This window comes from Urocitellus parryii, chromosome 12 (genome assembly GCF_045843805.1).
Source record: "Urocitellus parryii isolate mUroPar1 chromosome 12, mUroPar1.hap1, whole genome shotgun sequence".
Classification (NCBI taxonomy): domain Eukaryota; kingdom Metazoa; phylum Chordata; class Mammalia; order Rodentia; family Sciuridae; genus Urocitellus; species Urocitellus parryii.
This window is the reverse complement of record NC_135542.1, coordinates 90,081,167-90,105,012: the sequence shown is the minus strand read 5'-3', so window position 1 is coordinate 90,105,012 and position 23,846 is coordinate 90,081,167. Positions and strand designations below refer to the sequence as shown.

Genomic DNA, 23,846 nt, shown 5'->3' with positions numbered 1-23,846 from the left:
TTTGTAGTGTCTCCAGGCATCTGGGAAAAGTAAACACATATCCTCTCTGGAAGAATGTGACTTCCATCCAGGCCTCAAAAATATTCTCAGATAAAGTTCCAAGGAACATGAGTTCACAATCAAAAATAGTGAAACACGTAAGGAACAAGACACCATGAGCAAGAGAACTAGAACCAACCAACTGCAGAACCAGAGCTGTTGGAACAACTAAAATCAGAATGGTCAGAAATGACACTTTACTAAGAAGACTGTTTAACCCATTACGTCCCATCGCCCATATGCGGGACACCATTGAAAACTCAAATTGAGTCATAAATATACCATTGATGGCAACCTTGAAATAAATATTTGTTTTCTTTTTTTTTTTTAATTTAATGATAAAAGCATTAATTTAATGATAAAAATACATGTTCAAAGGGCATTCTATGTGTATTAAAGATCATTAAAAACACTTTAACTTTTAAACTTGAAAATATTTGTTTTCAAATACTAGTCTTGAGAAAAGTAATAGATGAGTGAGAAGTTATAATATTCATTAATATTATCATCAATGTCAATAACAATTATAAATTATATCATAAGCCCGAGGCTATGATTTCCATCCTGTTTTGATGCACCTGTGTCAATTTCATTGAAATAGGCACAGAATCGAAAATTTGGTATTTAACAGATTAAAGAAATAAAATACATTAGAAATATAGCAAAGGGCTAAGCAACTCAGTGAGACCCTGTCTCTAATAAAAAAAAAAAAAAGAAGAAGAAGAAGAAAGAAAAGAAATATAACAAAAGGAAAAGAGATCTTCAAAGACAAGTAAGCAGCCAGGCAAGAGATGCATATCTGTAATTCTGGCTACTTAGGAGGCTGAGGCAGGAGAATCACAAGTTGGAGCTGGGCAACTTCATAAGAGCCTCCCTCATAAGAAGGGAGTTGGGGGTATAACTCAATGGCAGATTGCTTGCCCAGGATGCAGGAAATCCTGGGTTCAATCCTTAGCACTGCAAAAGCAAACAAACAAGCAGATTGGAGAAAGAACTTTTGGAAGTAAAAATACAATACTTAGGACTAAAAACTCAACAAATGGGGTTAGGTAGCAGATAAGAAATAGCTAGAGTTAGTGAATAGGAAGAGAAATCTTCAGAAATTAGCCAAAATGCAATACAAGGGAACAAATACAGTTGTTCCTCAGTATCCACAGGACTCCGGTGAAGAGACCCGGATCTGAAGGTACTCAAGGCCTTTGTATAAAATGGTGCAGCTTGGTACCAAGCACCAAGCACTCGATCACCAAACACATCTTCCTGCATATCCTAAATCATCTCCAGGTTACTTATGATGTCTAAAACAATGTAAATACTATGTAAATAGTTGCCATAGTGTATTGTTTAGGGAACAATGAGAAGGGGAAATGTATATTCGTGTTCAGAACAGATCCAATTTTTAAAAATCTTTGTGATCCATGGTGGTTTGCATCTGTGGATACAGAACCCACAGATCCCAGAGGACCAACTGTAATATAAAAGAAAGTTTAATTGACATGGAGACTAGAGAAGGAGACTAGAGGAGTCCAAGTTGAGAAGGAAATGATGGAGAGACTGGGGAATATGTAAGATTTGAAGAGATAACAGTTGAGAACTATCCAGAATTAATGGGGAGGGGGAAAAGCCCTAAGATTTGAGAAGCCAACAGCACAATGGGAGTCAGAAGACAGTGCTGACAGAAAATAATTGTCAGTGAGTCTAGTGTTTCCAACATAAGCATGAACTAAAAATATTTTCAGACAACTAGAAAGTGAGAATGTTTATAATAAACTGACCCCAATTATGGGAAGTTCAATCAGTTCTACTTCAGGGAATAGAAAAATGATCCCAAGAGAAAGAAGCCTGACATTCAAAAAGAAATAGAAGGTGTGAGTTTGGATAAAGGGAAAATTCACTGCTTTAAAAAAAAAAAAAGAATGCTCTTAAATGCAGTTTACAAAGATGGAACTAAAGTATTGAACAAAAGTTTGGAAACTGGTAGGTGATCAGAGGTAAAGCATCGTAAGTTCCATGTAATGCTCTGGAAGAGGCTGTACATGCAAATTGAACTTAGACTTGCTAAGTTAAATATGCTTGTTAAGATTTCTCTATTAGTTGCTAAAGAAATAGAAACAATGTACAGTTTTGAAAAAGAAAAACATGAGGGAAAAAAGATCAGGACAGGGCTAAGGGAGACACAAAATAAGATGGCAAAATAAATGCTATTATATCAGTAAATATCAGAATGATGCAAAACACACAAACAACAACAAAAAAACAGAATCCATCTATTTGCTATTCACAGAAGAGGCATCTAAAACAAAAAAAGTCACAGAAAAGTCGAATGTAAAAAGATAAAGAGAAATGCTACCAAATAAAAAATGGCATAGTTTTACTAACATGAACAAAACAGACCGTAAGAAAAAATTTATTTTAAAAGGTAGAAGATTTTTAAAGGCAAAGAGACAGGTTAAAAGATTCAAATCTCCAGGAAGATGTAAGAATTACCAACTTGTTTATATCTAATAATGTAGCATCAAACACATAAAGAAAATACAGACAGGACTACAAGAAGAAACTAAGAAATGTCACTTTGAGGTAGGGTCTTAATATATCTCTTTCAGAAACTGATAAACCACACATGCATGAAAATTAGAAGAAACGTAGATTGGAATAACCCAATGAACAAATCTGTTCTAAATGGACATATCATATGTAAAACCCATTTGGAGAATATACATATTCTTTTCAAGCACTTACAGGAGGGTTTCAAAAACTGACCTTTTCCTAGGCCATAAAGAATGTGTCAGGTCATTTCTAAGTATCGTTACACACATGCTACGTTCTCTGGAACACAATACAGTTAAGCTAAAAAATCAATAACAAAAAGGTAAAGTATAAGTTAGAAACTTCCAAAATACATTTTTATACTGGTGTCAAAGAGGAATAACAGAAATCATAAAATATTCAGAATGGAAAATAACAAATACACTGCTTGTCAATTCCTGTGAGAAGCATAAAGCAGAGCTTAGAGAGAATTGTACAGTCTTTAGGGTGTACCAAGAGGTTAAAAATATAATAACCGCCCCCCAAATAGAGGAAGGAAATAATAAAGAAATGAATAAACCAGAAAACACAGAAACAATACAAAAGATCAGCTAAAACCTGATTCTTTGAAAAGGCTGAAAAAAAATCCAACAAATTATGGCACAAATAATAAAATATAATCTTAGGAATGAAAGGAGACATTACTAGACATGACTAGAAGAAGAAAGTTTCAATGTTACACAAAATTACATAGAAGAGGATGTGAGGGGAAAGGGTGGGGAAACAAGGGAGAGAATTGAACAACAGCAGACGAGGTAGAGAGGGATGATGGGTGGGGAGGGGAGGCGGGATAGTAGGGGATAGGAAAGGTAGCAGAATACAACAGTCACTAATATGCCATTATGTAAAAATGTGAGTGTGTAACCGATGTGATTCTGCAATTTGTATTTGGGGTAAAAATGGGAGTTCATAACCCAATTAAGTCAAATGTATGCAAGATGATATATCATGAGCTTGGTAATGTTTTGAACAACCAATAAAAAAAATATAAAAAAATTAAGAAGGTATTATGAAAAATGTTATGCCCTATTTTTAGGAGGAAATGGATAAATTCTTATAAAATATAAATCACTGTAAGTGACTCTCCTAGAAACAGAAAATCTCAAAGGTCCTATAAACATTTTTTAAAATTGTAGCAGTAGTTTAAAATATCCCCCAAGAAGAATGCTAAGCCTGGACAGTTTTACAAGTGAAATCTGCCAAACACTTAGACCCAGATAGTGCCAATCTTATGTCATTCTTTTAGAGACTAGAAAAAGAACATTTACACCCAGGTCCTTTTATAAAATTACTATTACGTGGACACCAAAAGCTAAAAAGATTAGTATGAAAAAGAGAAATTTCAAGCCATATCGTTCATAAAAAGTAGATGCAAAAAAATACTAAATATTTGCAAACTGAACACAACAGTGCAGAAAAAAAGATAATATATCATGACCAGGCTAGTTTGTTTCAGAAATGTTTAGTTGCTTCAGCACTAAAAAGGAAAAGAAGCCCATCAATGTAATTCGCCACATTAACTGATTGAAGAACAAAAATCATACGATCACCTCAACAGATACACAAAAAAATATTCAATAAACTTAGCAACATTCATGATAAAAACTTAGCTAACTAGTGATAGTTCTCCTCAGAAATTTCATACTCAATGGTGAAACATAAAAACATTCTTTTTTAAATGAATACCCAGTTACATAAAACATCCAGCTGAATGTCCTAGCCAGTGCAATAAGGCAAGAAAATGAAACAAGAAAAAAGAAAGAGAAATAAAATATACATGGAAGAATTAAAACTATGATGAATCACAAATTATGTGATTAACACACGGAAAACCCAGAAGAAACCCATGAATCAGTAGAATTAATAAGAAAGTTTAGCGAAGTTTCTGGATATAAGAACAGTATATGAGAATCAATTTCATTTATATATGTGTAAAAATTAATTAGAAAATGTACCTTTAAAGAACAATAATGCATAAAATAGTAGACCTAAGTATAATAAAAGTTGTACCAAATTTTTTAATGAAATTATAAAAATTTACTAAAAGACATTAAAGAAGACCTAAATAAATGGAAAAACATATCATGTTGATGGTTTAATAGATAGTATTGTAAAACTGTCTATTCTCCCCTGTTTGATCCAGACGTTCACTGTATCTCAGTCACAGATCCACACACTTGTTTTTTTCCTATGAAGTCAATGAGCTGATTCTAAAACTGGGGTAGAAAAGCAAAGGACTAGAATAGCAATGACACTCCTGAAAGTCAACAGGGCAGGATACTTCCTGTACCAGATATCAAGACTCATTAGAAAGCTATGGTTAAAACACACACACTCAGTGGTCTAAGAATACAGAAAAAAAAAGAGATGGACCAGTGGAACAGAATAGGGGGCCCACAAATAAACCCATATTTATATAAAAACCTTATATATGTCACAGCTGTTATTATAGACTAATGTAAAAAGATGGGTCATTCTATGATGATGTCATTATCATATAGGTCACTGGTTATATTTTGGAAAAAATAAAAAACTAATCTCTACCTTACAGTTTGCACACACGCATGCATGCACACACATATAATAGTATGAAAAGCAAAACATTCAAAATTTTTAGAAGAAAATGTAGACAAATAGGGGCTAGGATTGTAGCTCAGTGGTAGCATGTGTGAGGCATTGGGCTCAATCCTCAGCACCACACAAAAATAAATAAATGTGTCCATCTAAAACTGAAACAAATTTTAAAAAAAAGAAAATGTAGACAAATATCTCCTTTCAAAGGTTTTTCTTAAAGGAGAAAGAAAAATATGAAATGATAATTTAGATTATCCAAAATATATGACTTGAGCAGAGAAATTAAACAACCTAACTTCACATTTGCAGAATTGTCACAGAGCTGGTTGTTTGGGTAAAAAACAACTATAAAATAGATGAAATGCTATTAAGCCAAATAAAGAAAAATAAATAAGACAAATATACAAAATTAGTGTTGCAGACAAAAACAGGACAGATACAAAAGCATTGTCTTTAATTGTAGGAGCATGCATAAACCCAGCCCAAGGTTAACAGGCAATGCAGGGATGTCTAAGCTACCAAATTCACTGAAGGTATAGAAATTGATCAGAGAATTCCCTCCAAAAAGAGGTCAGGCCCAGTTTCACAAGTGGAGAGCAATTGTCTTATGCAATTACACAAAATACCCATTCTTGGTAAACTTGTATAATTCAAAACTCATATTCTACATACTGTTTTCTGAAAAGATGACAGGTATCCTATTTATCAGCTAAACCATAAATAAAATTCACTTGGCCACCACCTTTGAATTTATAGAATTGTTAATTATTTTTTAAAATTTAGGTTGATTCATATTATTATCCATTTTGTACATAAAGTAACTTTTTAAAAGATAATATAACACCATTTCCAATTCATATAAGTCAAATTCACAAAGAGAGGTTCAAGCGTATTGTGGAAAACTCCTGAGAAACAATAGTTCTCACACCCTAGAGACAGTTAAAGAACATGGAAAGAAGAAATGCAACTGAAAAATATTTTGTGGGATTGGTATAACCCTGATATCAAAGTCTAGTAAAGATAAGCCAAAAGCAATACTGATTCACAGAGATGCAAAAATCCTAAATAAGTAATAGGTAATGTATAGTATGTGTAGTAGATGTCTGCTTCCAAACTATCCCTTCACCATGAACAAACACTAGTCATTGTCTGCCAACAATCTAAGATACAGAGCCAGGGGATGCCTGTGGCTCTTCTAGAATGTTCCAGCAACTCCCAGAAGGTGAGCTGTATGTTTACCAACAGCCAACTGCATTGGTTTCCAAATCTGTTTATGCCAGTTGTTCAATGTGGTAATTAGATAAAGATTACAACAATGTGTAAAATGTTAATGTAATTCTCTTGACTTTTTAAAAATTAAACACCAGTGAGAACACAAAAGATCGGGGATCTTAAATGTTTAAAAACAAAGCACTGCTCTCAGACTTTTTTGCTAGGATCATTGAGTTCTCCTCAAACTGTAATAAATACAAAGCCAAAATTCAGATGTGGTTTATAACAAAAGGATAACGTGGTCCTCAGTCCAGGACATCCAAATTCAAAGAAAAGGGCTCAGCACACATCAAATGATTAGCAAATGAAGATGCATGGATATGGGGTAAAGCTGAAATGCTTATGGCATGAGCTATGATTTTTAATGAGTCCCTATCAAACCAACTTTTTCAAGCAGCCAACCAACTACCTGTTTGACTGCATTGGATCAGAGGGCTTCAGTCTCAGCAAACTGTAATACCATAACCAAATGGACCAATTTGGTTTACCCCAGGAATAAAGTAATTATATTACAAAATTATACATCATAGTAACAGGAAAAACAAAATGATCACCTTGGTAAATGCCAAATGACACCTGATAAAATTCAACCTCTCTATCTATTTAATCTATCAACAAAATAACAATAAAGGACATGACCTGAACCAGATCCAGAATATCTAAAAACACTAATCAATTATCCTAAGGTATGGAAAATGAAAGAATCAGTGACTAAATAGCTTTATTCACTAGCTAGCTATGATCAAATGTTATTCTGGAAAAATGTACAAAATATTAGCTACTAGAAAGAGCTACTTATTACTATTTGAAGAAGACAATCTTACCCACCTGGAAAACCCAAAAAATCAACCTAACAACTGTCAGAATTACTGAAGAGTCAGTTTCAAAGTAATACACAAAAATATTATTTTCTATATTCTAGTAGTCAAAATCTCTTTTAGGGGGTTGGGGAGTACCAGGGATTGAACCCAGAGGTGCTTAACCACTAAGCCACAGACAGTTTAGTAGAAGTCATGGAAAACACAAAAATGCAGAGAGTTAAAACCACTTGTATTCCTACCAGTTGAAGAGAAGATTTTGATGTGCCTATGTTTTTAGATGTTTTTTATGTACCTGTGTCTACTTTTATTTTTTTAATTGAATTTGCATTGTACAATTCCCCAGACCGTTTTTTATATTTTAATTTGAGACAGAGTCTTGCTAAGTTCTTTGGGCCTCACTATGGTACTGAGGTTGTCTTTGAATTTGTAATTCTCCTGCCTCAGCGCCCGCCCCCCCTCAACCCCCAACTGCCACTGGGATTACAGGCATGCACCATGGCACCCAGCTATTAGTCAAAAATCCTTAAGGGGAATAAAAGATATTCCATTGAGAATAACAAGAAAGGCTAGAAAATGCCTAGTAATACATTTTAACAAGAAATGGCTAGACCTACAGAGAGTAAACTAAAACAACTCCTGGGAGGTACATAAAAGGGACAATAGTGAGAATTAACAAATTAGACACTTAATGATAAGGAGTAGTTAATACTTTATGGATATCCACAGCACATGCAGCCATATTTTTAAAGAATATTAAAAAAATGGAAAAGCATTCTCATTATACTTTTAAGTTTTGAAATGCAGATTTTTAAAAAGTAGTACCAAGTGTTGTGGCACATGCCTACGATCCCAGTGACTCTGGAGGCTGAGACAGGAGGATCTCAAATCCAAATCCAACCTCAGCAACTTAGCAAGGCCCTACACAACTTAGCAAGAACCGTCTTGAATTTTAAAAAATAATAAAAAAAAGGGCTGGGGATATGGCTCCGGGGTTAAGCACCCCTGGGTTCAATTCCCCAATACAAAAAAAAATGTACAATACAAATTCAATTTAAAAATAATAATAAAAGTAGACACAGGTACATAAAAAACATCTAAAAATGTCGGCACATCAAAATCTTAAAAGTCCTTCCCTTTAACTGGTAGGAATACAGGTGGTTTTAACGCTCTGCCTTTTTGTGTTTTCCATGACTTCTACAAAAGATAAACCAGAGAAAAGTACAAATAGAAAGCACTTCCTCTAGAATTCCATAGGACCCTGAATTCAGCAGTCCTCCATTCACACAGGAATGGAATTGAACTCACTGCCCTTTGGACCGTGGGAGTTGATGTCTACACACCGCAGCCTCCAAACCAAAATCACCTTCCCCATGGATCCACACCCAGAAGCAGGACACTAGGGAATCAGCTGAGGCAGGCAGAAAGCTGACCAGTGGCCCAAGCAAACCTCTCAGAACCTGCCAGGACCCTGGGGCCCTTCAGTCAGACACACCCTCCATGCACTGGGGAGGGACAGAGAAAGTCAGCCTGCTTTGCACACACTGACTTTTTGTGTCCTGTGTCCCAGAAGTCAGAGTCCAATCCAGAGAATTCCAGTGCTTCCAGTGGCCAGGCAGCCCCACCCAACCCCAGCCCCCACGCCGGTTAACAGGATTGAAAGGAATCTCAGGAGGCACCCGGAATAACATGGGGACATCACTGCTGAGACCCTACCCCATAGCTTGCTCCCAACCTCTTCTATTTCATGGATCGAGGCTGGTGACTATCTCTTCTTTCTTCCCCTCCTCGGTTCCCCTCCTAGCTCCCACCCCTTAGCCCCCCAAGGGAAATCAGAGAGCCCACAAATAGGTAAGTGATACATACATGAGGGCCGGAAGGAGAGGACACCGTGTTAGTGGCGGCCCAGCTTGACAGACCATCCGAAAGCTACAAATTAAACAGGCCAGTTAGTGAGGGGGTCAGAGGATTCATCCGGGGAAGGCTGGATGGCCCACGGAGTCGTCCTCTTCCTCTGTCCAGCACCCGCTGCTCCTCCTCCAAGGAGCCACAACAGTTGTGGGAAAGATGTGTGCTCCGCGTCAGAGAAGCCTGGCCCCGTGGCCACCACCTGTGTGACCTCAGGCAAGTACCCTGCCATCTCTGAATCAGGATCCCTTCTAGAGAACGGCACCCAGCCCACCTCCAGCAAGAGGGGGAGGAAGGGCCCGCACACTCCGCTCTAGAGAGGCACTGGATGCTGCCCCTGCCCCTGGCAGCCCTTTCACGTGCCTTCCCTGGCCTTCCAAAACCTGCCTACCTGAGGGACGCTCCCGCTCCCCATCAGAGAGGGGCTTTCTCCCATCTTGCTGGGCAGGGTTCCCGAGCAACTGCAGGTTTCTCAGCCTTCAGGCCTCAAGAACCAGAGCATCACATGGCTCCCCAAAACTTGTACCAGGGAAACCTTAAGAGTCTTCCACCCTATGCCACTCGCTTTCTGCGTCGGACCCTGGCTTGCTGTCTTCAGTACTGTGACTCGGTACTTATGGTGTACTTATCCCTGGGATTGGGGACCTCAGGCAGGAGATCTGTTCTGAGAGCATCACAGTGGGCCAGAGGGAGGTGACAGGGGTCTGGGTAGATGAGCAGCAGACAAGTCAAGGAGAGGCAGTCTCAGCAGAAAAGGTAGCAACGGCAAAGGGAGAAGGAGAACCAAGCAGATGGTCCCGGAAGGCAGCCCCGAGGGCAGGACAAAGGAGGCCAGGCAGGAGGTAGGGGGCTCAGCAGGACCCAGAACTGCCAGGCTGGACCCTCTCCTCTTTTGAGCCCCACGCAGAGGGCTCTGGGAAGAGTCCATAGGAGGTCAACCCTCCAGGCCCTTCCTCCCTTCCTCAGCAGGTCAGGAACAGCCAGAGAAGGACATGGAGGATGCAGCCCTGCTGGCACCTGGAGGAGATCCGGGGACTCATAGAGGCCACCCTGCTCTTTAAAGGGAGCATCACTGCAGGGACATCAGAGCCAGAAGCCTGGGCAGGAGGGCACAATGGCCCAAGGGCACCCAGCCAGGCCCAGTGGCCATGTGCAGTGGGGCATGCGCGGCCCCTGGAATAGACTGGATGACCTCCCCGTGCCACCCCCCGGCTGGGCAGAGACAGGGCCCAGCCCCTCCCATTCTCCTCCTGAAGCCCACAGAAGCCCTATTGTTATTTTGACTACAGTCCTTTTTTAGAAAGGTGAGAGGGAAACCGGCAGTTCACCCGAGCAAGTGGGAGAAAAAAGAACACACTAAACATAGGGCCCCAAAGACGGAGTCCAGCTTCAGAAATTACACGTTCCCCTTTGGGATGCGGGCATAATTTGCTGCTCCAGTTCTGGGAGTGTGTTTCCACCTTCATGGTGTCCCAGAGACTATAACTGGAGCAGCAAGCTCAAAATTACCCCAAGCCTGGGAGCCTGGGGGCCTGAGGGCCTGGGAGCAGGCCAATCCCTGCACCTCAGCCCGCGGGCGTGGGGAGCAGGTCCATGCCACCTTCTGGTGTTTCCTCCACTCTGGCCTGCCAGGCCCGCCTCCTCGATAAGCCCACGCCCACCACACACACACACACACACACACACACACACACACACACCTCACCACATAAACACAAACACATTCCACCTCGCCACACACACATATATCCATGCACGTGCGCACCCGCACGAACACAGTCCCACTTGCAAACCTCTGCCCAGATTCCTGCCTGCCAGGCAAGCCCTCTCTCCCCTTTTCTAACCCCACCCAGTCTCCTCTGAGGCCTCCCTCCTGCAACCTCCTGGAGGGCATCCCTGATTATTCAAGCCCAGGCTGACCCCAGGTCCAGGAGAGTCCCTGATGTTGGGTATCCTAGTTGCTAAAGCACCCTGTGACATCACTCAGTGGAGGTCCACTAGACACCTCCCGTCTCTCCAGGATCCAATTCCCCAAGTGTTCTCTCTCTGTCTCTCTCTATCCCCACTCCAGAAATTCTCCTCTAGAGACCTGAAGAGGGGACCCCACCCACACCGGTCCCTGAGAGTCACCCTAACATGCCAAGTGGGCTCTGCAGGCTTCTCCATGCCCGGAGAGGGGGCAACATGGGGGGTGCAGGCCACCATGTCTGCTTTGAGCTTTGAGACCCTTGCTGGGCCTTAGCTGGGGCAGCAAGCCCTGAGCGTCTGCTTACTGTTCTTCTTTCCATCTTTATAATCATAACACCCAGAACTGGTTTAACTAGAAAAACAGATTCATAAACAAAGGCCCTAGTTGTTTGTTTAGGCTTCTTTTTTTTTTTTTTTTAAGTAGCAATGGAGTCAGAATCAGGGACAGAAGGAGAAAAGGATAGAGAATGAAATGTGGGTGGACAGCAGTTTACTTAGTTGGAGGCAATGCCTACCTGCTCATTATTTTCCTGTATTTTCCCAGTTATATCAAATGAACCTGTGTCATATTTATGATCAGATAAAAATGAATATATCCTTTTTAAAAGTGGAGACCTGGGTGGAATCAAGTGTGCTCTCCTTCTGTGGGGATCTACCAGGCCTGCCTCACACTCACCGGTCAAGGCCACCAACAAGCCTAGGCACACACCTCTGGCCAACACCCTCAGAGCTTGTCCACTCTCTTGTTCCCATCTTCCCCATCTCCCTTGCACACTCCCATGCCATACCACACACACACACCACACACTCAGGGACCCATCTGACACCTACACAGAGGACAGCCCTGATGGACCAAGAACAAACAGTGGAGCTGATCTGCAGGAGCCCCACCCCCACCCCAGCCCACTTCTGCAGAGAACAGTTCAGAGATGCCAGGCACCCACCCTCCCAGGGTCTCCCCGGCCCAGAGATGGGTGCCGGCCCCGAGCCCCAGGAGGCAGATCTGCCTCATCCACCCACTTTGTCATCTCCAGAACTGACGACTCCTGACACCCACCAAGACGCTTCTGAGAAGCAGAGGACTTCTCTGTGCGCCAGCATCAAGAATCTCAGGGGACAGTCTACCTGGGCAGTGGGCTCATCCCAGCACCTCCGCAGATGATGGTGAGACTTTCTGAGCAGAAAGGTATGAGCAAGGAAAGAAAAGGCGGGATCTGAGAGAACAGGGCCAGCTGGAAAGGAGCCCGAGGCCAGCGCCACAACAGGGAGCCGCTGGGAAGCCATGGGGGCAGGGCTGGGGCGTCAATCATGAGAATCACACCAGATGCCCAAACGGGAGCCAGGCGAAACCTAAATTCTGCCAGAATCCTTGTTCCGACAGTTCCTATAGGCCAGGGCGCTCCATTCTATCTGCATAGGATGAAGGGGCGGGGGTCCCAGCCAAAACCACCTGGTAAACTATTACAACTGGAGCCCACTGCCTCCCTGGTCAGCCCTGGAGAGGAACCCCCTAGTGCCAGGGGCTGTGTATGAGAGACGGAGGGTGAAAGATTTCTTGGATCCGCCAGGTCAGATCAATAGATCTCAGAGGAAAGCACAATATAAAATCAGACACCTCACTGGGGGCTTCCCTGGAGGGTCAGAGCTCCCTGGAGACCAGGGCTGGTCTCACTGCTAGATTTCGGGCTCCTTGAGAATAGGGCCAGGGCTGTCTCCATCAGTTCAGTAAGTCTCTGTCCAGCTGGGGGTCAGCACGGGGAGGTCATCCAGTCTATTCCCTGGGAGCAAGCTGGTTGGCCCTCCTCCTTCTCCCCACTCACCTCTCAGGTCAGGTGAGGCCACCCACACACACACACACACACAATGGTGCACCTTCAGCCAGGAGCCAGCTCTCTGCTCCAGCTCCTCACCATTCTGCCTGGCCAGCAGCTCTAGCCAGAATGGCCATGTGCTCTCCACAAAGAGCCTGGGCCTGGCTCTGGCTCAGACCCCAGCCCTGGTTCCCTTGTGTCCACGCTGGGAGGACATCCAGACTAGCCTCCTTACTGTCTGCCCCTGGCTGTACTTGTAGCCAACAGGCCCCAAAATAATCCCTTCTCATTCAAATCTGCAGACATTTTGAGGGCCACACTCATAGAACAGAGATCCGCTGGGCAGCCCACTGAGCAGGGCAGGAAACTGGAGCCAGGATCAGGCAGCCCAGAGTTTGGGGCAAATTCTCTGCCTAATTCAGCCCTAAACACCCAACCAGACCAAAAGGCATGAGCAGAAAATTTAGCTCACCTTCCTATTGAGCCATCTGAAATGTCCATCTGGGTTTCCCCAGCCAGGAGAGGGTCCTCCTGAGACCCATACAGACACAGGACAGGCCACCCATCCACCCATCCATCCATCCATCCATCCACCCATCCATACAGACTTTCACTGAAGACCTCCTCTAAGGCAGGCCCCATGCTGGGCACTGAGGATACAGAGAGGAAGGTACCCCAGTCACTGTCCTGAGTTTAGTCCAAGGAAGATGCTGACCTTTAGGGATCTAGGGCAAGTTCAGTAACTGAGATCTTCCAGGAAAAGGGGAGGAGCCAAGGAAGACTCCTCAAGAGAGATGACCACACCAGAGTTGAATCTTCAAGACCAACCAGGAGTTGAGCAAGACGGCAGAGGCCAAGGTTACCTGAGCAGAAAGATTGGCAGCTCAGGGCCCTGGGGAGTCCTGGAGGCTGGGGAGACAGAGAGCTTGGGGCTTCTGATGTCCTCTTAGCACTAGGAAACTACAGAGCAAGACCTTAACTGACCCCAGAGATGTTCCCCTGGAAGTGGCAGAAAGATGAATGAATGAGAAAGGGGGAAACAGCCCTCAGTGACCCAGGGAAGCCCTGCAGATGTGACCTGAGGATCCTCAGCCCCACCCACACCCAAGTTGGTTCTCTTGCTCTCCAAGCTAATATTTGACAGTTTAAAGGACCCGGACCTCTCTGAAGCCCCACCCCACCCTGAGCACATCTGCAGCTGGGGGCCTGAGGACACAGGGCTATCTACACGGGGGGGAAGATTCAGGCAGCCTGGAAGCTCTGGGAGCCCGAGGGTGTCAGAGATGTCATGCAATATGTGGCCAGCATCATGTGGAGCCCAGAGAAGAGGATGACAATGTGACAGTCAGCAAGTTCATGGCCTCTGCCTTTCCCCATGTTTATTGCAGGAAAAGACTGGGTGGCCTCAGCTCTGAAGGATCCAGAGCCCCTCTAAACCCCAGGTACAGAGAGTGCCCTCCCTCTCAGGTTAAAGATGTCACAGACCTTGGGCTGTGTCATTTAGCATTGCATCTAAGTCACCAGCAGGCCCTAGGTAGCTGAATAGAGCAAAGGATCGCTCTGACTTCCTCAGAGTTGAAGACCCTTAAAATAATGTCCCTCTCCTGCCCCTCTTCCTTCCTGTCCCTGGTGGAGGGGAACAAGGTAAGATGCATCACTACCTCCCACGTGCCACCAAGTACCAGCCCATGGAAGAATTCTCCTCCCAAGAAGAGGTCTGTCCAGGGGAGGGTGATGGGGTTAGAATACCCAAGACCGCCCAGCCCTCCGTCCCTACCTTCCTTCTCCTTCATGTCTCTCCACTCTGATTTACTGAGTCACCTCCAGGGGCAAACCCTCAACCTGGCCCCAAAGGTATCAGGCGCCAGCTTCCAGGAAAACGAGTTGAGTCTTTTCTTGAAGACCACAACTCCCCCCCCCTTCAAAGACTGAAAGCCCACATCTAGGTCCCTCCACCAGGCAGTGACCAGCCACCAACGTGCAGGGGGAGACATTCTCTAATGGCCGTGTGACAATAAAGCACGGAGAGCAGGAGCAAGAAGAGATGGGGAAGAGGAGTGGAGGGGAGGGGAAATCCAGGCCAGCCCCTGGGGAGGGGAGTTGGCCTCTGTCCCATGGGGCCCTGCGTCTACCCTACCTGGATGGGGATGAGGGGCTCCTTGTCATCGATGTCAATGAGCACATCTTCTCCAGGACTGAGTAAGCTCACGTCATCTGCAGGGAGAACCGCGTCCAGGCTGGTGAGGGACTCGGCCGGGGAGCTCGGACAAGACCCCTCGGTCTCTCCACTTCCTCACCTCTCAGTTCTCCCCACTCCTCTTCACCCTGTCTCCCAGTTCTCTCTCTTGACTCTCCTGGCATTCCCACCCCCGCCATCGTCCCCCAACATCTCCTCCCTGGTCACCTCGTCCCTCGACTGACCTCCATTTGGACCCATCCCTCCTCACCTCTGGTCTAGCTGACCCGAAGCCACTTCTCACCCAGGCCCCCCAAAGAGATGAGCTTCAGGATGCCTCTCAGCTGGGAGGTGCTGCCTGCCCTGCCCCTCTGCCCTGGCCCCTCCAGGCCACAATCCTGCCCCCTACCTGGGCCGCCCTGTGGGGACGGACTCTCCGGTGAGTAGGGGTCACACAGGAAGCTCTCCAGGGAACGGATGGTGCACTGGCCCACCACAGGCCGGCGACCAAACTGGCGGTTATCAATGACCTTCACCACGATGGGGGGACAGTAGAGTTCCTCCCTGGGCAGCATCTAGGTGGAGGAGACGGAGAGCTCGGATACCAGCCTGAGCCCATCTCTGGGGAGTCTCAGGGAAAGAAGGGAGGGCCCTTCACCAGCAGGCCCAGGGAACTGGAAAGGACCACAGGCGATCCCCAAGAGCCAGAAATCCAATATGGCGGATGGCAGAAACCCAGGAGCTGGCCAAGGCAGCAGAAGCCACACACCTTGCTCTCGAATGCTTATGTGGAGGCTGGCTTCCCCAGATAGCTTTACCTTCCAAATACACCCAGCTCAGCCTGCAGCTCAGCAAGGCAACTTACCCTCCCTGAATGCACGTTGGCCGGGGAGAGGGAGAGGGGAGTTGGCCCAGGACTCCACATTTCTTGCAGACAGTCCCCCCCAAGTGGATACTCTAGAGTTGGCTTGCAGACCCAGCTCCTTCTCCCCCACCCCCAAAGCACTTTGAACACAACTTGAAATAATTTATATGCTCTCCTCCAGTGGCGGCTTTGGCTCCACCGAGAGGAGGCTCCTGTTGACAGCCACTGGGCCTGGAATTCCTAGAGCGCTTTCATCTCGCAGGCCATTTTCCTAGGCCCAGGCAGCACAGGGAGCCGGAGAGGGCTGGGGGACGGAGGTCCGAGGAGCAAGCACCTCTCACGGGCCCAGGCCAGGCCAGGGTCAGGGTCAGGGCAGCTTGGGAGGAGGCGCTGGGGGGTCAGAGCCCTGGCAGGTCCCTGAGGGGAGCTCCAGAGACCGTCACCTGCCCTGGAAGGAAAACCAGCCGCTCCTAGAAGCTTCTGCGAATCCAGGATTGGGTGGGAGGGAGGAGGCCAGCCCCACTTGTCTGCTCTAAGGACAAGATCTTCTAGTGAGGAGAGAAGGAGCGTTTTCCTCGTTTTCAGAGGAAAGTGAGGCAGAGACATGACCCGAGCCCCCAGGGATCCCGCAGGGAGCCAAAGCTCCACCCCTCGACTGCCTGAGGCCAGGAGGACACTCTAGCCCCCAGGACTCTGGGAGGGGACAGAGTGGGGGCTCACCACTTCCATGAAGAGGGTGCAAACATCAAAATTGGGGTTCTTCCGGAGGTTCCTGATGACACAGGACTGTACCGCCTGGCCCCCACACTCCACCACGAGGCTGGGGGAGGAGACACTGGCCAGCTGGTAGCTCTTCATGTTCCGCAGACCCCAGGCCAGGATCTAGGGACAGACAGAGGGGATGGCTGGGAAGGCCTAGGCCCTGGGGAAGACTGGGTCCAGGAAGGCAGAGGGCCAGGCTGCCCCCAGCCCCCGCCCCCACCCCGGGCCAGGCTCACCTCAATGGCCGTGCGCTGGAGGAGTGGTTTGATGTTCTGGGGAACCACGTAGATGTTGGCCTCCCTCTGGGGTGGCGGGTAGGGCAAGTCTGTGTCCTCGGACTGCAGGGGTCAGCAAGTGGACAAAGGCGGAGAAGACCAAGCCAAAGATGTAAGAAAGGAAGAAAAAAATGATGTGTTTGGGGAGACACAGAACAGAGACCCAGACCCAGACGTAGGGACAGGCAGGCAGAAGTGGGGGAGCTGTCAGCCTCTGCAAGGCACCACCCTTTCCAGGATCACCAAACGCCATCCCCCAGGTTCAGGTCACCCCATTTCAAGTGAATAGCAAGCTTCACCTCCTCCCATATTGCAGGCTCTGGTGACCAAGAGCAGCTCGGGGTCTCCCTGTCCCCAACACGCACGATGCACATGGGGCTTGCTTCAACCCAGAACATCCACGTGCCTCCCTCTATCCTGCTTCTCCTGCCCCCTGGCTCAGACCCAACTGGGTTACCATCCCGCACACCCACATCCACACCCAGACACCTTCCAGCCCCAAACCTGATCTCTCACGCCTGTCCCCCATGAGGACAGAACACTGTATACCAGAAGAGCAGAACAATCGATAAAAGAGAAAAGGAGACACATGTTCATTATGTCTGGAACACGTGAACTCTCACGAGGACTACTGGTGACACCTTTGTGACCATTAGAGTAAGATATCCCTTTCTCGAGACAATCTGCTTCATATCAGAAAACTGTCATATTTTAAAAGTTTATTAGGACAAGACACTTTACTGCCACCTACTGGAAAAATTTTATAAGAAAATATATATTTATGATGTTTGTGTGAGAAATTGCACCCCCTTAGACACAGTTGCCCTTGTACAGTGCACAACCTGCCCATCCATACATGGAGGCCATAACATTCAGAAAAGGTTGACTAGAATTAAAAGGGCTGTGCTGAACATTTTACAGAGCTGGCTTCCTGTAATCTCATTTAATCAACCATGGAATCATTAGAGTCATTTTCCAAGTAACTAGCTTTGGGTTTCTTCTGAAAGGATAACACATGCATCTACAGATGCTCTGTCATAGATGGTGAGAGAAGCTGAAACAGAAAAAAATACCAGCTTCCTCCCGCCTTCATGAAACCTCACAGCCAACCCAAGCCATCCTTTCTGTCCAAGGACACTCAGATGATGCCAGGCTTCTCTGACCTGTAGCAGTAGTCATAAGCTCTGTTCTAGAATCAGACAGACCTGGACTCCAGTTCCAGCTCTGCCATTGCCTAACAGTTTGACCTTGGGCAAATCACCCAACCTCAGTGACTCAGGATCCTCCTAAAGATCGGGGATAGCAATATTCTTGTGAAGTTGCTCTGAGAATTAAACGAGACAATAAATGTAAAGAGTACCTGGCACACAGAAGGTGCTTAATAAATGGTTGTGACCGTAATTATTACTACAGTTGTCAGTACCATTGTTTTTACCATCAGTACCGGTGTTGCTCTTCCCAGGATGACTTAAGGACCGCAGGGCCACCAGAAGCATTAAAATGCCACAGCAATGCTGGCAGTATAAGCAGGGACGCCTCAGTTTCCTCCCCCACCCACATTCTGACTGGCTGAAGAGGGCTGATGTCCAGGGCTGCACATCCTGTTTCCCGCCTGCTCGGCCACTGCAGTAGCCTGGCTGCTCGGGCCACCCTTCGTGTGATGTCCACGGTGGCACTCCAAGGCCACCAGCTACAGGTGGCTGTGAACCGGGGTGGCCTCTCTAAAGGAAGGCGGTACTTCAAGGTTCACTCATGGCCTGATGGTGGCCTCTTCTGGCTGAGGCTCGGCTCACTGTGGGGCCAAGATAAAATAGGGACAAAGGGACCAAGGAGGGAACAGCCCTGAGCTCCCTGAGAAGGACAACCCGTCAATACATTTCCCCCAGAACATATCCCCTCTGCGCTCTCCTTTTCTCTCCCTCAGTCCCCGACTCCATCTTTCCAGCCCCCAGAGCTCCATGGTGAGACGTCCTGGCCATGTGCAGAGGACGGGAACCTGCCCACGGAGACCACAGCCCTAGACCACAGCCCTGGCGGGTTCAGCGCTAGTACCGTGTGCAGCAGGCCCTGGAGGAAGAAGGCAGGAGCGCACAGCTGCGGGGCGCCGGCCCAGCGGAGGCAGGAGGAGGAAGCAGAAACAGAGGTTAGAGGTGTGTCCATCAGCAGATCCCCGCGCCAGGCACCAGACACATCCATGGCCACCTCCAGCCACATCCTGTCCCCAGGGATCCCAGGACGTTCTGGCCCCAGGCTGGTTCCACCACCTCCTTGGGATCCCACCTCTGCCCACCCACTCCACCACACCAGCTGCCACCACACTGTCCCCCCAGCGCCATGGGTGTCACACCTTGGCTCCTGGAGCTCTTCCTGCCCCGACCCATCTCTCTGGAATCCATCCGCGCACTCCCCTCTGTGGGCCTTCTCCCGCCTCCTCCTCTCCTTCCTCTCTTCTCCCTTCCTGTCCCCACCCAGGGCCTTCCCTCCCTCCCTGCCCAGAGCCTTCGGCTTCCCCCCAGCACCCCATCCTGGAAACTTCTCTCTCCAAAGTCAACCATCACCTCCTAGAAGCTCAGCCCAAAGTTCACTCGTGGGTTCCCACCTCTCACCCTCCACAGCATCTGCCCAGCTGACCCACCCCATCTGCTTCCTAAAGCCACCCCTCGGGTTCCACACTGCGGTCCCTCCTGCCCTCTGATGCTAAGTCTCCCCCGGGGCAGCCTCCCCCGCTCCCTCCACCAGCTCTGAAATGCCAGGGCTCCTGGGTTTTCTGTTCCCGATCGTCTTCCCAGCCCCATTCCTAGAATCTTTCTGCTCCGTTCATCCACGCACCTGACGGGCCGCTGACACTGAACTTGTCCAAAACTAGACTCTGCTTTCTCCCTTTCAATGCCATCTCAGAAACTGGCCCCCACAGCCATCTAGACAACCAAGCCAAAAAAAAAAAGTGCCACCCTGGGCTTCTCCTCCCCTCGTCCCTAATCTCTCTCACACCCACCCTGTCTTCTTCCTGGGCCCAAGCCAGCACCCTCTCTCTCGGACTCACTACCATCCAGAGTGGTCTCTGTGCATGTGAGTTGGCATACCCACTCCCCCCAAAAGTGCACAAGAGCTTTGCAGCCAGGCCAGGTTTCCAAAAAATGCCACCCTCTGCTTACACTCCTGAAATCCCCCACCCTGGCAGGAATAGTGCGAATTTCGTTAATGAGGCCTCCAAGGAGGCTCCCCGGTCCTGCTGACTTCTCTGATCACCTCTCTCACCAGATAAACTTCCCCTCCAGGAGCCCCAATGTTGATGAGCCACCTCCCAGAACGTGCCGACCCCCACCCTTCTGAGCTCTAGCAGGTATCCAGAGGCACCAGGCTCTCCTTAATTTAGAGGCTTGGAACTCACTGGACCCTGGGTCTGGAATGAGCTTCTAGCCACTTCATCTGGTGACCTGATCTGTTTGGACTTCAGATGTCCATTTAAATCTTCTCTATGCCCTGAGCATAAGCCAAAGCACCCTCAGGGCTCCCACAGCCCAGAGTCCCACTGAAAGACACATCTCTCCCTCTGCACACCGTTCTATGTATTCCCTGGTGAAACCGGCAATTCTGTACCACTGGGATCACAGCTAAATCCCCTACCTAATAAATGAATGATCATGGGTAGATTACTGAAGGAAGGGAGGGAAGAAGGGCAGACAGAGGGAAGAGTGCAGGAAGAGATGGATAAAGAAATGATCCCAACACACACCTTCTCTCCTTCCCAGCAATCCTATCTGCTCTCGCCAGGCCCTGGGGTCCCCGCCCAGCCCTGCCTCCCCAGCCTGCTCACCGCTGTCTGTCTGCATGGGTCTGCTCATCTGCCCAAATCTCACACAGCTTTCCAAGCCTAGGTCAAGTTCTCCAGGCACCCAGAAATCTCCCCAAACTCTCCGGAAACTTCCCATAACCCTACTCTCTGACATCTTTCAATCCTCAATGACCCGGGCCCCACCCACAGTTCGCACGATCCTAACCAGTCTCTGATCATCTCACCCATGGAAGTGTGAGAGATAGAAAGTTGGTGGTCCACTTTCAGAATATTTAACCTGGATTGGATCCAACTGTAGCCATTTAATGAGAGCCCATCCCTTTGCCCACCCCAATTTTAACCTCAGCTCATCGAGTAGATGACAACTCCACGCTCCTCCCATCAGGGCAAGGGGCAGTGCTGCATGAGGGATAAAGGCGGGGCCTGCCTGCCCAGGGGTGCTTGCTGGCCTCACGTTGGCCTTGCCCACCCACTTCCAAGGTGTTCCACTTTCCATTCTTGCAGCACCTCAGAGTTTCTAACAGGAGTCCTGAGCCCAGGCAGAGACAGCTCCTGAGCACCCCCTTTCTCATCTTCTCAGAGAAGGTGCTGTGACCCTTATCAGAAATGGAGGCCCTGTCAGGATGGCCAGGCAGGGGTGGGATGCAAACTGCAAGCGCAACTGGGACATCCCGACTCACTGTCCTACGAGTGACGGGGACTCCAAGGACAGCCATACCACATAAGCCAATTAGAGGGAGCCAGCCCCTTTCTGGTGCACCCTGAAGGCAGGGCAGCCAGACCTGCAGCAGCTACAGTGGTGGGCTGAACGGGCGGGAAGGGTGTCCACCAAGTCGGCTCAGATCAAGAGGACCTCAAGGACAGCGAGGCTCTCCCCACAGAGCTGAAGCCACCTGGAGGCCTGTCCAGGTGGCACCGCAGTGGACAGATGCTTCTTGCCGGGACAGAGTAGACGGGGACAAGCCTCTCCAGCCACCTAGCTGTCCCATCACCAGAAGCCTATAGACCCCACCTTGCCCAGTGGGAGAGAGTCGGGGGACCCTCTGGACATTCACATCCCTGTTCCTCAGGGAGCTCCAGGCAGGGGGCAGCCAGGCCGGCAGGGAGGGCTCCATTGTCTGCCGGCCCCACCCAGCTCGTTAGGAGCAACATGCTGCTCTAATTACACTTCCCAGGAAAAACAGTGTTTCAAATTAAGGCCTTGCGGGAGGAAGAGGGGGATGGGGGACCACTGGGCTTATTTTCCTGATGGCAAAACGTCAAATTCTTCCTTTTAGTGGATGTAGGGGTGCAGGAGGGTACCTCCAGTACATCTCAGAGTGAGAGTCACACACCTTGTCTCCTGGATTGGGACGGGCACATGGGGTGACATCTGGATGGCCCCTGAGCCAGCCATGAAAACAGTCACAGAGCATGTGATCTCTCCAACGAGGGCGTCCCTGCCACGGAGCCCTGGCACGGTCAGGACCGCAAGCCCCGGGGGTCCTCTCTGCGCGTGCTCCACATCCTAAGGGCCCTGGTTAGAAAGGAGCCCACCAGCACCTCTCCTGCCCAACGTGTGCGTGTGTTCTCGCGAGTGCCCACATGTATACACGCTCGCACGTGCATGCACACACTCTCCAGTTCTCAGGAAATCTGAAATTGCGTTTCTTTGAACTCCTTCCCCCTGGCAGTGCCGACCGCCTTTGTTCTCCGGACAAAAAGAAAAAGAACCAGAGGAGGGCTCAGAGGAGGCGGGACAAGGAGGGAGGCAGCCAGGGAGCACACAGAGCAGGGTGAAGCCCAGGGAGGGTGGGAAGAAGCTCAGAGAGGGAAAGACAGACAGAAAGGCCCTGAGGACCGTGGACCTCCACACGCCCTTTGAGACTCCAGCCTCCAGTGCACAGGGCAACCATCTACTTCCCCAAGAGAGGCCTTCACACAGGCACCCAGCCTGCCAGAAGGGAAATTTGTCACCCCAGGCAGTGACACAGCCCCAGCCCCAGGCACTGCTGCCTGCACCCGCTCCTGGGCACTTTCTGCCTATTCCTGCTTCAAACACTAGCTTGGTGTCACCTCTTCCAGGAAGCCAGCCCCACTGTCCTGCTCTGGGAGCCTGCAACTCTGGCAAACAGCAGAGCATCTAACTCATAGGCACGTGTGGATCTTTGCCTCTGCCCGCCCTGGCACAGATGTTCTCTGGAGGGGCCATCCAGAGTCCCTGGCCCCATCTGCTCCTCCAGCCCCCTCTAGTCTGGTCCCCCATGACGGTGACTGTCTCAGAAGCCTCCTTCCTCGCTGGTTTCTCCCCCAGTCCCTCCCTCCCCAACACGCACCATGCAGTCAGACAACTTCTAACACCCCCGATCTGCCCTCCCCACTCTCAGACTTTCCAGGGCTTCGGGAAAGCTCAGGTAGTCCCCAAAGGGATGAGGCTAAGGCCTGGGAGGGAGTGGATGGGGGTCAATGGCAGGGGCTTGGCCACAGCACGGAAGACAGAAGTATACCACCAGGGCCTTGGACTCTCTGCAGGACCAACCCAGCAGCAGCCCTGACCTGCCCCCTCCCACCTCTGGGGAGCAGGAAGACTAAATAGGACCCTCACTGTGGCATGAAGCTTGGCCTTGGAGCGAGTGGAAGTAGACTGAGCTATGGGGGTGGGGATCATCTGGAGGCTTGTTCCCTGGACTAGATGACACTCCCTTCATTAGATCAGACCTCAGGCCTTTGAACCTGCTGGCTCAGTCCAGCCCTGTGCCCAGCAGACCCCAGGACTTGTTCTCCCCTGGCTCTGCTGACCCACAAGAGGCCTCAGCCTGTGGCCTGGCTGGCCCTGCAGCAGGACACTTGGCCCTCTGAAGGATCTGGACCAAAAGCTACAGTTTTGATTTGCTTCCTGACAACCAGACCGCAGTTGGATCCCTGTGCTTAGAATCTGAGCCTTTACTGCTCTATATGACAAATCCAGTTATGAAGGATTCTAATTTTTTTTTTTTTAATAACTCATCCCTGGGCTG

General features: G+C 48.3%; 1 protein-coding gene across 17 annotated transcripts in view; it reads right to left on the bottom strand.

The window, feature by feature from the left end:
* Positions 1-23,846, bottom strand: part of Dysf (dysferlin) — a 207,897-nt gene that overhangs the window by 48,696 nt on the left and 135,355 nt on the right. For 9 of the 17 annotated variants that reach the window (XM_026405156.2, XM_077791802.1, XM_026405147.2 and 6 more), the window contains 5 exons: positions 17,016-17,117; positions 16,738-16,899; positions 15,562-15,727; positions 15,114-15,190; positions 9,156-9,218 (listed from right to left, as the gene is read on the bottom strand). In XM_026405156.2, coding sequence (XP_026260941.1) covers positions 9,156-9,218; positions 15,114-15,190; positions 15,562-15,727; positions 16,738-16,899; positions 17,016-17,117 — 570 coding nt within the window. The remainder of the gene's footprint in view (positions 1-9,155; positions 9,219-15,113; positions 15,191-15,561; positions 15,728-16,737; positions 16,900-17,015; positions 17,118-23,846) is intronic. The other 8 variants (XM_026405158.2, XM_026405160.2, XM_026405153.2 and 5 more) reach the window with 1 other exon arrangement.